The sequence below is a fragment of the Xiphophorus hellerii genome, chromosome 2, assembly GCF_003331165.1.
Source record: "Xiphophorus hellerii strain 12219 chromosome 2, Xiphophorus_hellerii-4.1, whole genome shotgun sequence".
Taxonomy (NCBI): domain Eukaryota; kingdom Metazoa; phylum Chordata; class Actinopteri; order Cyprinodontiformes; family Poeciliidae; genus Xiphophorus; species Xiphophorus hellerii.
In genome coordinates, this window is record NC_045673.1 from 8,897,124 (window position 1) to 8,911,994 (window position 14,871).

Consider the following 14,871-nt stretch of genomic DNA (forward strand, 5'->3'; position numbering starts at 1 on the left):
CTTTTTTTAGTTGTTATAAACAACAACAATAATTAAAAAATACATTTTATTTGAGGGCGGATTTCTAAAATCTAAGATGACCTTAGAGAGAAGAAAAAAAGTTAAATAGTTAAAAATAGCCAGCTTGAACGGATGTGTTTTGAGCTGTGAGAAAGACAAAAATGTAATATCCTGAAACTCCACATTGTTACTAAATGCAAATATGGTTCAATGACCATCCCCACAATTACAAATGTTGTCCCTCTTATTTATGTGGTGTCTCACTGTCATGGGACTAGTGTCACAAATTATTGTTAAAAAGTCCACTTTGTGAAGACACAAACACTTTAAACTGCTTATTTGTTGATAAATTACTTATTTTATTGAAGTACTCTTCAGTCGTATATTTTATAAGCTGTTTTTATACGCGGTCCTTGTGACTCATCTCTAAAAGGGCTCTTTGCTGTTTAATTTAAATCTGCAGATTTCTTCAGAGTTCAAGATAAACCAGCTCTGAACTACTTTGCAAAGGCTTATGTTCGTAATTGTTTGTAAGTGAACATAAAAAATGTTACCTTTGCAGGTATACATAGTTTTTGTTTTTTCCCTTGACTTACCGTTTTCGCCTAAACCGGCAGCATATTAATGCGATAATAAGAACAACTCCCAGAATGGAACAGCTCACCAATATGGGAACCAGTAAACCTGCAGAGTAGAGAGGAAGCAGAGTGGTTTGTGTAAACCATGGTGTTATAGATTATTCTTTATGTGTTTACTTTCTGTCTACAGGTTAACATGGACAATTACTGCATTGATGGGGTCAGGGGTAAATTCTGTCTTTCATGGTGTATTTACAATCTAAGCTAGAACTTATGTGTTACAAGTATAGGATTTTCTGTTTGTTACAATAAATAGGATATTTAATTCAAAACATTATTTAAAAACCAAAACATATGAAATCAACATACCAGTGTTTATCCAAAAAGAGTCATCTGAGTGCCAGAAAGAAAGAGAAAAGAAGCAATGGTAAAATACAAAAGAACAGGCACATAAATATCACAGAAAAAAATTAAAATAATATATTTATAACCATTAAGGTGTCATATTTATGTGTTTGTATAAGACAAAAAAATGTTGCTGCACAACCTGCTGCTCAAGCTTTACTACACATGGATACATGTCACTACATGATAACATGACAAAATTTAGTAAAGTTAAAAAAAATTTTTTTGAGGCACTGTATCTTGAGCAAGATACATATGTCATAACTATAAAAGTGATTTACTATGGAGTCTATATGTGGCAACATGTGTTTAATTATTTGTACACAAAATATCTCTTGCTTTTTAAACTCAGATTGTATTCATTCTGCTTTTTAAATTATAAATTCTTCTGATTTAGAGATACAGTGTGAAATAAGGGCCCATATTTGTCATGTTTCATTCAAGTAAGGTGCTTTTATTGATTGTAGCATTTTGATTTTATTGATAGTAGCATTTCACTCCAGGTTGCCCTTGGCTTTGCTGCCAAGGGCAACCTGAAAAGTCACAAAAAATGTTAAGAGTACACAAAGAAGACTACATCTCTACATACCGTCTTTACAAAGATAGCTGCAAAGTCGTCAAACTGGAGAAACATTTCAGCTTCACAATTCCTCTACATATCCTATGTAAAATATGTCCTCATCTACTTTTAGGAGCTATCGATGATCCAAAAGTCAGCCAGAAATATGCTGTAAACCACATCTAAAAACAACAAAATGACATTATTTACAAATCGATTATAGTCCTGAGTTAATTTGCATATAACCACGTACATATCTGAGAGTGCATAATTAACAATTATTAAATACATCATGTGAAGGCAGGTTTGGAGAAAAGAAAGGATCAAAAATAGTCGTTCATTGTTGTCAGCTACAAAACTGACTTTGTGAGCTATGTCTGGAATCTCTCTAGTCTTCCCACTCCATTGGCAAAAGCCAAGGATGTGGATGGTACTGCCTGAGAGGTTTCTGTGGAACAGCAGAGGAAAGGCCACCATGCTTTGTCCTTGACCCTTCATGTTTAGTTGCCACTGAAGTCTTCTTATGATTCACCAAAGCTTTTGCCAGGGAGCGGTCCAATTCCAAAGCCTCATCCGTTGGATGTCTGCAGAGAATGCGTCTAATGGTAGAGAGGGCTAAATCTGACTTACAGTCTAGATAGCTCTTGAGGTTGAGCTCTGGGTAAATTGTGTCTTTGAGAGTTTCAACCAACTCATTTCCCAAGTGGGACTGTTTGAGCTGATGGGAAATGCTCTGCTCCAGTGAAGTGTAGCAAAGCGTGTTTTCAGCCATTCCCAGCTTTCCCACATGGCAGTTGGTCTGACTCTTCTTCCAAAGAGATGGATTCTTAGTTTGTTGTTTTGGTTTGGCCAGCGTCACACTCTGCCGGCTCATGGGATCTTTTTTCTTGCCAGCTTGGAGAGTCTGTGAACCACTCGGTAGGAGCTGATACAGCCCTTCATCTGCCAAGTCTGCAAGGTCGCCAGCCAGCAGCTGCTGAACAACTCGCTTCCTCATGAATGGAGGTGAAACTGTAAGAATACCATGCAGTCCTCTGCCTGCATCAGACACAGAGCCAGTATTATTAACACATCCCAGAATATCGGGTATTCCTCGCAATGATCTTGCCTTTTCAACTCTGCCATGCAACAGCTCAAAGAAGAGTGAGGGTCGTCAGCTCCTAAATGCTTCTCAGGAATGTTGTTAGCAAAGGCTTTTAAAAAGTGCCAGCAAAACTGCCACAAAAAGTTCTGCTGAGAGAGAAATACCGAAAATGAGAAAAAACATGCACATACATACCCTACAATATGAAGCTAATTACCATAAAATGTGGTAAACCACACTGTAAATGCCAAACATGGTATTCAAATTGAAATTTGCTATCAACTGTCACTTTTAGTAAGTTACTAGGAATTTGTGGTGGAAAAGTCTCCAACTCATTCTACTGGACCTGGATTAATTTAGAAGAAGTACATTTTTGATAATTGTGCTTTGACTCAATACTACATTCATCCAAGTTGATTTTTTTTCTGTTCTATAGTGTTTATATAATGTTTCCTATATTCCTGTAAACCTGACACAGTGCAAATGACACTGATGATTGAGAGTGAGATTGATTTCGTCTTTATTTACTGCATATTTTATCAGACAGAATATTTTTTTTGTATTATGTATTTCAAATATTTGATGTAATTGCTAATTCTGTGAAGCGGGAGAGCAGAGTGCTGGAGTGGTGCAGTCGTAAAGCACAACCCATGCCTTAGTCCTCATCGTGGCTCTTATAGGCTTGTGACTTTCCCCTCTCTTATTATCCACTTTCCTGTCTGATCTCTCTCAAATACAGGCCACTAGAGTGAATAAAATCTTAGTAAAATGAAATGGGAGAGAGGAAGGTCAAGGACTCATTCAAGAAATTTGGTTTATTTAAGTGAACTTGAACAAGAAAGTAGTAAGTTTTAGGTGTTTAGTCATTATAATGGGGACCTTAATTTATATCAAGCAATCCTCACAAATTAAAAAAATTAAGTTGACGCATGACAAATACCTTATTTGTTTTTTTGTTAGTTGTACTACTTGATTTAGTGCTGCTTGCTTAAAACAAATGAGGTTTTCTTACTAATTTTAAGCTTACTTTGATTACATTTTTTTGAGGCAATGAGTTTGAATAATTTTTTTTTAAGTAAGGTAAACTAATTTGATTTTACAGTGCAGGCAACCACATAGATGTTTCTCAGAGTGCCACTGATGGCTTTTTCAAATGTCAATAACAAGACATAGGCTGCCTTCATTAAAAGCATAAGTAATAGGTAATATTGCTAGCACAAAACACAGCCACAAGCAAGTAATGCCACACAACCCAAAGTCAGAGCCTAAAACACATTCAAAAGCAGTTTTTAAGCCATTCTAAAAGCGGTAAAATGTGTTTTTTCTCTCTATTTTTAAGCAAAATCTACAAAAGCTCATATTAACCTTCCTTGAAAGAGACCAGGACAACACGGCTGTCGATGGGTTGTGGCTTCCTGAAGTTGTTATTAAGTGGGTTAACCTCTGGGTCCTGGACACTGGAGGCAACTAGGGACGTTGCTAGAGCCAGATACTTAAAAAAAAAAAAAAAAGGGTCAAATGTAAAAGTTATGAACAAGCAGCATTAACATTCTAAAATCTATTTTAAAAAATGCATTAACTGTGAAAGTACCTGTTGGTGAGAAATGGTGACATGATTTCGAAAAACTGTCCAAAGCACGCTTGGAAAACATGGAGGAGTCGTCAGTGACCCGTCGTAATCGGTAAAATTCATCCAAACGAGCAGGGAGCAGTTCTCTAATGTTAAAACCAGGCACTCGCACTTCGAAATCTGAGAATAAAAAAGAACAGATATTAAGTAAAATCTGGTTTACTTTGCTTGACAATCTCTCATGGTCTAACATGTTATGTAGACAATACACTTCGGCTGAAATTAGCCTTTTTTCACTTTTTGTCTTCATATTTATGTTACTGTTTATGCTTGTTTTGTGATTTTTCTTTTTGCAAAGAAAGTTGGTATTGTCAACCACCTCCATTCATCTGATTCCTTTGTCTAGCAGGATGATTCCAATGTCACAAATCTTAAACTGTTTGCTTGAAAATGGATGTGCTGCCAACAAATCTGCTGAAACTACTATATTAGCATTTTCAGAAATCGCTGAGGAATCTTTCTGACAGTTGCATTAGCTGAATGAAGAATTAATACAATTCTGAAGAAAAAGGATAACGTTTCAAACATACAGCTAGATGTACCTTACAATGTGAAACTTTTGGTACCAGCAGCTTGTCTGTTTATTCACCAGATCCATTAAGATAAAGAGCCACAAACAGTATTTTACTGAATATATAAGTCAAATGAGCTCTTTGTTATTATGTACAAAGATACCCAATAGATTAAGGATAATTGAGTACAGAATAGTTAACTCTTCATAAACTCTTAAGAGACTCCATGTCAATGTACACTTTTCCTGTTGATTTGTCATGTTGTTAGCGTAACAGAAAAATACTGACCCAAATGCACTGCACCGATAAACTAAGGGTGGGCATCGATATAGGATTCTGATATTGTTAAATTAGTAAATGTGTAATATTAATATTAATATTAAACAATATTAAAGGCTAGAAAAATCATTAATCTTGTTTCTTTTTTTAGAATAAATTAATTGATTGCTCACTTTTGTATTTGGCGCCATTGATAAACCTCAGAATCTGTTCATAGGCAGGATTGAAATCATCCAATCTATAGAGAAAGAGTCATTGGATGATTAAACTCTACAAATAAAAATCAGCTTCGCTTTAAAAAGAGCCACAAAGTCTCACCTTAATGAGGACACCCAGCACCACCAAACCATCAGATTTGTCTATAGCAGTGTTAATGTCAGGGTACTTGTCCGAATTGTAATGTACTATATGCAGCTGTGGGAATAAAAAAGATAATAAAAGAAAATGTCAACATTTTCAAAAGAAGCGACAAAACAAGACAAAGAAAGAGAAGTATTTGTTGTCACTTTTCACTATATAGGGGAACTTCATGCTTAATTTATGTAAAGTGCAATTAAAAAAAAGCCTTTTCATTGTAAATGCATGCTTTATTAGGCAAAGATTACGGGCCCCTTTTTCTGTTAAGAACATCACCGCCACCAATTGCCTTTCATTACAGTTTAGGTTGAATCTGCAAGAGGGGGCCAAGTTTAATTGGCCAGGCTTAAAAGCAGTCGCTGATAATTTGCTATTTGCAGAGGCGCATTTGTGAACAAATCGAGCTCAAATACAAAGATTAAACTCATAGCATCAGACTGTATCTATTGTAACACAACAATCAGTCTATGAAGATTATTATTCACACTTTTACAAAGTAAGCGTGCCAGTTTCTTTCAAATCTTAATTTTAAATGTTAAGCAATTTAAAATATTTTAATTTATCTGTTGTGAAATCATTAAATGTTTATTAACGTGCTCATTTTATTAAGCAAATGTTAAAATTACAGATTTGAAGGTCTGAAGGCCCTAAGCAGGTGCTTAATTTGTTTATGCTTTGGAACGGTTCTGTTTAAGACTCTCATAAGAGAATAGATTTAGCACTTGACACTAGTGTTTAGTCAACCACATCAACCAGGAATGCAACTAGAAAATATTTTTTCCCTTTACCAAAATTTTGTCATGTTTGTGGTAGTGACAATGAAAATTTATATCCCATTCTAATATGGAGCATAAGCAAATGTCAGTCAAAAAGAAGTTACGGTTGTAATGATTTCCCGACAGTTTGAACACAAAGTCAAGCTTGTCATTGAGGGCAAATTTAATGATGATAGTGTATGCAGACTAACGTATGCATTTTCACTGTTTCTGGGAAATGATTCATTTCTCCTCATTTCATCCCATAAAAAGGACCTCTCATCATGGAATTGTGGTCCTGAAGCTTGGAGAGTCTTCAAGGAGATATATGTCATTAAGCTAAAGTCAAGACCTCAGCACCTTAGATGTGGTTGGTGTAAAAGAGGCACAGTACAATAAAATGCACCCAGGTGTGATAGCATCCAGCCACTTTGAATCAAATGAAGAAACATTAAATAAAATGGTCTTAATTAAGCTGTACTATCAGGATATCTCATTTCCAGATGTAAACTACAACATATAATTGTCTTCTGTGTTAAGCCCTTAAAATCCTGCCCAGCAGCATAAGTGGGCTGTAAGTGGATTTCCATCCTGTTTTAGAGCAAAAGACGCAATGAACCACAATATGTGAATCTTACTGTGTGAGGAAACTGCAACAGATGCAAAACAGAGTTTCTTCAGAATGAGCTGCATCAATAATATATTGTGTCATCATCTTTGATGTCAGTGCCAATCAAAAGGACTTCATTTTTGTCATGAAGCATCAAATCAGGAGAGAGATGTTGTCATCTCAAGTAGCAGATAAATGAGGGTCATTTATGTGAACATTATGTATGGTTTTATTACACTGACATGTCTTAGTTATCCCTGTTCTGTTTGAGATCTCCTTATAACTGTAGCTAATACTTACATTTTGTTACAAATTTATAAACTAGTTCGCTGTTTGACATGTAAACTCTACAAATGAAATACATTACATTCTAAGATTTGTATTTTTTTAAGTTGAAGGGACTCTAGTCAGCAAAGAAAAAGAATGTAAAAGACTGTACACCCTTTGTAGTGGTTGATGCCATAATCAAGAAATGTGATGGCCTTGTAGGATTACGCAGTCTTTTTTTCCCTTAGTGAATAAAATAATTTGAAAACTGCTTTATGTACTGTATCTACTCAGGTTGCCTTTATGCAATAGTAAATTTTGTTTGATTATCCTAAGCATCCAAGCGGAATGACAAAGCAAAAAACAGAATAAATCTATAAGAGGGAATACACTTTCTCACTCCACTGTACATTGAGCTCTACCACTTCTGCTAAGAGGAAATTTCAAATATCCTCCCTGAATTATACCTGAAACTTGTTGGCTACACAAAAAAAGAAAAAAGAGCGTATTCAAGGCACAACCAACTGCGAGAGACTAAAGTAAATAATTGTAGGAGTATATGTGTATGTAGCTTGTGTGAGGAATTATTACCTTGTGTGAATTAGATCAAATTTGCACTAAATTCAAACTTCTACAACTGATTTTTGTTATTAAAATTCCATCAAGTTGATTTGATTAAAAGAATGACATTGATAGGACATTTACATGAACCTTATTGGAAATGTAAGTAGATTAGCAGAATTGAGATTCTTTTATATTCCATTTTGTAAATGAACACTGAGAAAAAGGAAATGTGGTCAATTTACCTCTGCTGCAAACTGCCTGCTGTCCACCAAGTGTTCAGATCCTGTATGCCAATTAGAGGAGGCCCAGTGGAGATGCAGCTGGGTTGCAGTGAATTGATTTGGCAAGCCAGAAACATACATCGTCGGGGGCAAAGATAGTTGCACTGCGAATCAATTAAAATCAACAGCAAAGATTCACTTTTGATTTACAACAATCAGGAAGCGTTCATTTTAACCTCATCTAAAGTGAGGAGGTCAGGACAGCCCTGCTCTGAGACCCCAAGGTCAAGAGGCTGCATCGAACACAGTTAATGTTGGAGTGATTCAACATGTTCACGCGTGTGTCATGACTGCTTACGCATGAAAAACCCTCGTCAGCTCTTTTCAAACACACGTCACACCAGCATGCCACTCAGCTTGTGGTGTGAAGGTCCATCACATATGCAAACATAAGCATTTGTCTGCTCTTTGCATTCTGTCACCTGTTTAAAAAAAAGTAAGAGATTTCTCATGTTGAATCATCACTGTGACCCAGGAGACGTTGTATGCATGTTAAGCACAACTGTCACTGAAATTCCCAATGAAATTCCTGATGGATTCTGTCAAACATCTATTGAACCAGACTTACAAAAACCTGCCTAATGCACCACACAAAAATGATTGTCTGCAGTGTGTCCTGATTGTAAGCAATTACATCTGAGATACTGTTAAAAATAGAGACCGCACATAAAACTGATGCAATTTATGTGGCCTAAAATAAAAGTCATAGCTGAGGAACACCCTTGGCATGAATTTTCTTGGCATGTGGAGCTCTTTCTGTGGACAAAATGACAGCTCAGATAATAAGACAGTGATTACAGAAAATTGCCGTGGCAGATTTGGAAGGATGATCCTCCCTTCGTTTTCTTTGTGTTGACCCAGAAATTAGCTCTCCACATTTATATGTGGCCATGTCTAATGAATACCTTGTTTACTTAATCACTTTGATTTAAAGAGATTCTGCATCTCAAACCAAACAAAAATATTTGTTTATCTTCATTCAAAGTTGTTCCTGTCACCTACTTTCTGGTGCTTTCTGCAGATTTATACTTACAAGAGTGTCCATTGTTTCTAAGAGTGAGTTGTTCCTTCGATGACAGTTTGTAGTTTCGCACCTCAATCGGACGTAGAGTGGGACTGAACCTCAGTAGGTCTGACGTGATGTCTATTGGAGACTGGAAAGGACCGGCACAGTAAGGGTATTTGTTGCTCCAGTAATCCTGTCCTGTTGATCCTGTAACAACACCAGTAAAACATGTTGAAGGTATTCATCTGCAGCTGGCAAATCACACGTGATAAAAAAAGCACATATCTGCATATATTTAAAGGACCGGGAGTAAGCTTTATATTCCATGTGACATTTTCACTGTGACTTTTAATTCCTCTTATCAGTTTTTGTATGTTTTAAACACATTTTCAGTTTAAATATGTCAATTGTGTGGGGAAAAAAGGCTTTGTGTAAATCAAAATAAGTACATTATATTTAATGCTCAAGGTTTCATAAACCTTTGAGAGAGTGAAAAGAAAACCATAGATGTTAGAGGTGTTCTAGAAAAACAGTGCTGGTGTGTGCAGGATTTACAAGAGTACATTGAACTTTTTCATCTTTTGCCACATTACATAACCTTCAGTGTACTTTATTAGGATTTTATCTGACAGACCAAAACAAAGTAATGCCTGGGTCTAAGTCCTAGAACACTGACTGGGGCCCAGGACCTGCAAATTATGCTTTGGCTGGAGAGCCTGCAGACAGGATGATGGTTTCTATTAATTATAACATTGTTTTATGTCTTGTCCCTGCTCAAATGAATTTAAAGTAAAAACATAGCTGTAATGTGGAAAAAAAATATACAAGGTTTCCTTTTCTTTCTATAAAAATCAGAGATGTGTAGCATGCATTTGTATTCAATTCCCCTTTATTCTGATCCCCTTTGTAATAAAAAACAACAACAAAAAAAGCTCTTGTGTAAATTGCCAATAGAAACCATCTTGTTCGTAAATTGAGCCAACATTGTGTGTTTTTAAGAAGAAAACACACAGGAATGAATCGTGCAGCTTTATGAAGACCTCAGAGATTTGGAGGAGAACATTAGTAAACAAACATCACCATGAAAAGAAAATAAGATGGGGCAGAGATAAATATGTGGAGAAGTTTAAAACATGTTATAGGTTAAAAAAACGTTGAGCTCTAAAAAAAGTCCTCTTAAACTGACTGAGCAGGTGATGAGCACATTAATCACAGATGCATCAAAGAGGCCCATGGTTTCTCTGGAAGAGCTACAGAGATCTACAGCTTAGCTGCAAGACTATCCAGAGGATAACTATTTGTGTTCCTATGCCACAAAACTGGAATTATAGAAGGAAGGCAAAAAGAGCGAAGGCAAAAAGAGCTATTGATGGATGAAAGTCTAAATCAGCTCTGTTTGTAGTTTGCCACAAGCTGTGTAGCAGAGCACAGGATGGAAATTTTAGGGCTGTATGATAAATAAATGATAAATAGGCCGTACTTGTATAGTGCTTTATCTAGTCCAGAGGATTCCAAAGTGCTTTACATTCAGTCATATACACACATTCACATAGTGTGGTGGTGTATAGCCATGCCATGCACCACCAGCAGGCAAGGTAGGTGAAGTGTGTCGCTCAAGAAGACAACTACTATGACAGACAGAGCAGGGGTTTGAACTAGGCAATCCACCAGTTACTAAACACATTCCTACCACAGCTGCTCCTATGCAGACTGAGTGGTGAAAAAAAAATCACCCTCAGTACCATTCCCATCGTGACACACAATTGTGTTGCATTGTTATTCTGCACAAACAGTAAAAGTGGTCAAAGTTGATGGGAATTCCGAATGCAGCCAAATACAAGGCAATACTGGAAGAAAACCTTTTATTGGCTAAGGCAGAGGCAGAAGTTCACATTGAAGAAAGAAACATACAGCCAGAGCTACACTGGAATGATTTAAATCAATACGTATTCTTAAGATAATGGTTCTCAGACAGCTGCTGTTCAGATGCTTTCCATTCATGTTGATGAAGTTTGAGCTCTTTGGAAGCAAAAAAGACTCACAAAAGCCAATAGCTGTACAAAGCTGGTAGACATATCCCAACAGACGTGAAGCTGTAATTGCAGTAAATGGTGGTTCTATTAAGTACTGAAACACAGGGGACAACTCTGTCTTCATCTAATAAGTGGTTTCCATTTACCACAAGATGCCAAATATAACCACATTTTTCTAGTCTTGCACTTTTACACAGATGACCTCAACTGCATGGTCATGTCTCTTTGTGATGTGTCTGCAAAATAAATTAGTCACAGTAACATTGACATTCAAAATAAAAGACGACAGTTTGGGATGAATTTGATCAGTGATATGAAAAGCACTGAAAACATACTCCCCCGCTGAATGTTTGGCACTAAATCATTGCCCATCAGGAATTAATTTGATATTTCACCATTGAGCAGATGCCAGCCAGTCATGGTTAATAATGAATGCTGCAGCATGAAGCCTAAGAATGTCTGCCTAAGAGACATTCAGATAAATGTGCATCAATTGCATCATGAATGCCAAAGAGTTTTGTGCAATGCCCAAAGTTCAACTGAGGAAAATCCACTAACACTAAGTGAAAAAATGCAGACTTATGTCTATAATTTTTCACTCTTCACCTCATCTGTGCTTTAATTTGAGACAGACTGTCCTTCCGCTCAATCTGATGGTCCTTTGGCAGTGCCTGCATTGATCATATGTGCTTGTGGGCAATTTCCTAAACACAGTCTTTTCTGTGCAGAAGGAACCATAAATTTAAAGGGTTAGAACATTTTTTGGAGTAATCTATTCAGAACAGCCACAATTAATGTCACAAATTAAAATTTACTGTTTGTCCTCTGCTAGAGGGTGACGTGTTGAAGTTGGGATAAATTGCATGACTCAGCAGGGGACATGTCAACAGAAAGTGCTACCAGCCTTAACAAATGACTCGACTACCATGACAAGAAGCCTCTCAGGGCTCTGGATGTGAAGTGCAGATGAAATGTAGTAGCAGCAGTCTGAAAATGTGGATTTTTTTTTTTTACTGGATAATGTGATTTAATGAACTAGTTCCATAAGATGTTTCCAGACATTTTTAAAACTTTGTTTGCTAATGATGTTTTTTGTAATGTCTTTTAAGTATAAATTAAAACTTACATTTTGCCTCAAAAAAGAAATGATTTGGACTGACTGAGCAAAACTGCATTCATTGAAGGATTTGGATGCTTATAATTTGGTTTTCTGTAAAATCCACTCCCTGATTGCAAAAGATTGTTTATATGCAGGGATACGGAGACAAGGTCATGACGTGACCACAGTTGATGTAACAGAGCGTCATGGGTCACGAAGTTCTCAGACCTTAAGGCATGACACAAAGGCAAGTCAACCGCTAATGCAATGTTGTGAATGCAGAGTTTGTAAAAGAACCCTGCAATAACATGAGGTGACGACAGTGAGGTAGTTGTCTTGCCCAGTGCCGGAGAACCACAGAAGGTTTAATTTTCCTTACCATATGACACTGCATATAACACTTCCAGTGGTGTCTTGTCATTTAACCAAAACAGAAACACCCTTTTCATGTCACATAAAAAAATTCTGATACTCAATTCAATCATCTTCATGCTTAAAACAAAAAAACGTCACAAAAGTTAAAGCTATTTTATTTACATTTTAATACTTTGTGCCTTCAATCCACAGAATCAAAAATATTTTTAATATTATTTCTTTGCTCACAGTGTTATAGACTTCTGATCATCTTATTTATCTTATGTTGAAATTCACTTCCAAAAATAATAAGAATAGTAAGAAAATATTTTTGGACAATTTTATTTTAAAATTGAATGTAGAACCAAGTAGAAAGAAAATGAATAATAGTCATGTATTTCTCCAGAAGAAAGGGAATGGACTACATATTTATGCCTAGCTTTATTCCATTTCCAAGAAATTATTGACTCGGTGTGCCATTACCAGTTTAGAATAAAGCAATGCATAATTCACTTTGGATGTAGACTAAAAATAAATAGTTACTAAAATGTCTCATTTTTATATATAAAAATGTATGTGTGGTGTTCATGCAATTTATTGTAAAAAAAGTTATAATAAAATACAGGCTTACCACTATACGTCCATTCAGCACCTGAAATGGACAGAAAATAAATGAATAAAATTGTTGTTAAAAATACTTAGAAGCGGTAACTTTGAACACTGATAACTGATAGGAATGGAAGCAGATGTATCTATGTGTGCTAAGTACACTGGAAATGCTCAGTTTTTGTAGCCTAGACCTTACCGTGAAGGAAGCTGAGGGAAGTCAGCAGCAGGAGCACGCTGGCGATGAAACTCAAAATGCGCATCTTGACCTCCTCTCAATACACAGCTCCGGGATCTTGGAGCACTCGTCTCTTTTATACCCATGCTGCTGGCACAAACTGACGTCAGAGCATCAACAAACTCAGTGCTAAGAGTCGTCTAGGGCACCAGGAGGGTGACAGCCATGCAGCGGCTCCTTAAGGTCTCCACCTCATTCTAAATCTGAAGTAGCGCAACAGTAGCGCTGAGCGCGGCGCTCTGAGTCCTGTCAGGTGAAGGGTGAGCGCCCCACACCGCAGCAACGTCTTGGCGTTATTACGTCCAGCCACATGTTTACATTCAGAGTATTAAAGTTTTTATTCCAGCTTTACTATTTTAAACAGTGTACTGAAATGCTTCTCCTTTCGACTGCAACATTTTCTTGCAGATTATTAATTCGTTCTCTGTACAGAGATTGAATACAGATTGTATGAATATATATTCATACAATAAATAAATATCAGTACACGATTATGCATTCTGTGGCACTTTCCATTTTATGATAAAAAAGTAATGTCTAGACTTGTGGTTGTCTAGACATTTGGACAAAATTTATTAACAGTAAATGTTGGATTATTGGAACTTTTATGATATTGGTTTTGATATATTAAGTCATTCAAGCACAAAGTGACATTCAGTAACAACCCTGGCTTACATTTTGCTGCAAGAAAGATCATGCAGTGTAGCTTGTAATTATATTCTTTGAACTTTTTCACATTTTTGTCTTGTTAAAACTACACATTTTATGTCATAAATTAACATTAAAGTAGAGCATAATTGTTATGTATTGAATTAGGACAAAAAAAATATATATAGCGAAGACACTACTTGTTACTGAATCAACATTTTGTCACCTGGTGCATGGCTACACAGTAAAAAATGTGGTGTTAATATTTCAGTGTTAACCTAATTTAATCTAAATAGAGTTTTTATAACTACAGTTATAGTTCCATTTTGGATTCTGAACGGAGTTGTGCTACAGAAAAGGTAAGTAATTTTTAACAAGCCGGTGTTGGTAACTTATTTTAATATTAATTGTGATGAAGAATTATATTATAGCTTCTGAATGTTATCCATTAAATATGTTTGCAACTATTATGCGTGAATACTAGCGTAGCAAATGGTTTTGGCACCATGGCTTAGTTTGTTAGTGGTGAAAAAAACCTCCAATGTCTCCTCATTTTTGTACCCGTTTTATTCCGTTGTTCTGATTCAGGATTCAGTCTTATAAAACTGCCTGATTGTGCCTGATTGTGCCACAATCAGGCACAGATTGTGCTATTTTCTGAACATTCATTTGTCAACAACTATCTTCACTGATAATATTAATGTGTCAAATATTATCTGACTTAAACTAACAAATCTGTTTTGGAGTTCAGAGGCAGAGTGAGATGTTAGTTCACCATATTTTCTTTACAACCAGTCTTTGTTATCTTGTTTCATGTCATCTGTTCTATAAAACATGTATCCACTGTGTGAACAAGGTTCTGTCTTCGTGACGTTGTGTACAGCTATAAGGGACGTGCAGTGAACAGAACTGGAAGAGAGATCAGTTCTACTGTTTATTCAAACAGCTGTTAATTCAACTGTTTATTCAAAAACAGTTTTGAATAAATTGCCAATGGAGAGAAATA

The 14,871-nt window shown here is 36.2% G+C and overlaps 1 protein-coding gene across 1 annotated transcript; it reads right to left on the bottom strand.

Moving 5' to 3' along the window:
- Positions 1 to 1,416: 1,416 nt before the first annotated feature.
- ca12 (carbonic anhydrase XII) lies at positions 1,417 to 13,385 on the bottom strand. Its single transcript, XM_032583153.1, is given in 10 exon segments — positions 1,417 to 2,580; positions 3,992 to 4,118; positions 4,218 to 4,304; positions 4,306 to 4,376; positions 5,221 to 5,280; positions 5,362 to 5,461; positions 7,843 to 7,985; positions 8,915 to 9,094; positions 13,005 to 13,025; positions 13,179 to 13,385. Coding segments are annotated over 10 exon segments (1,503 nt in total). The 5' UTR covers positions 13,243 to 13,385; the 3' UTR covers positions 1,417 to 1,930.
- Between the last annotated feature and the right edge of the window lie 1,486 nt (positions 13,386 to 14,871).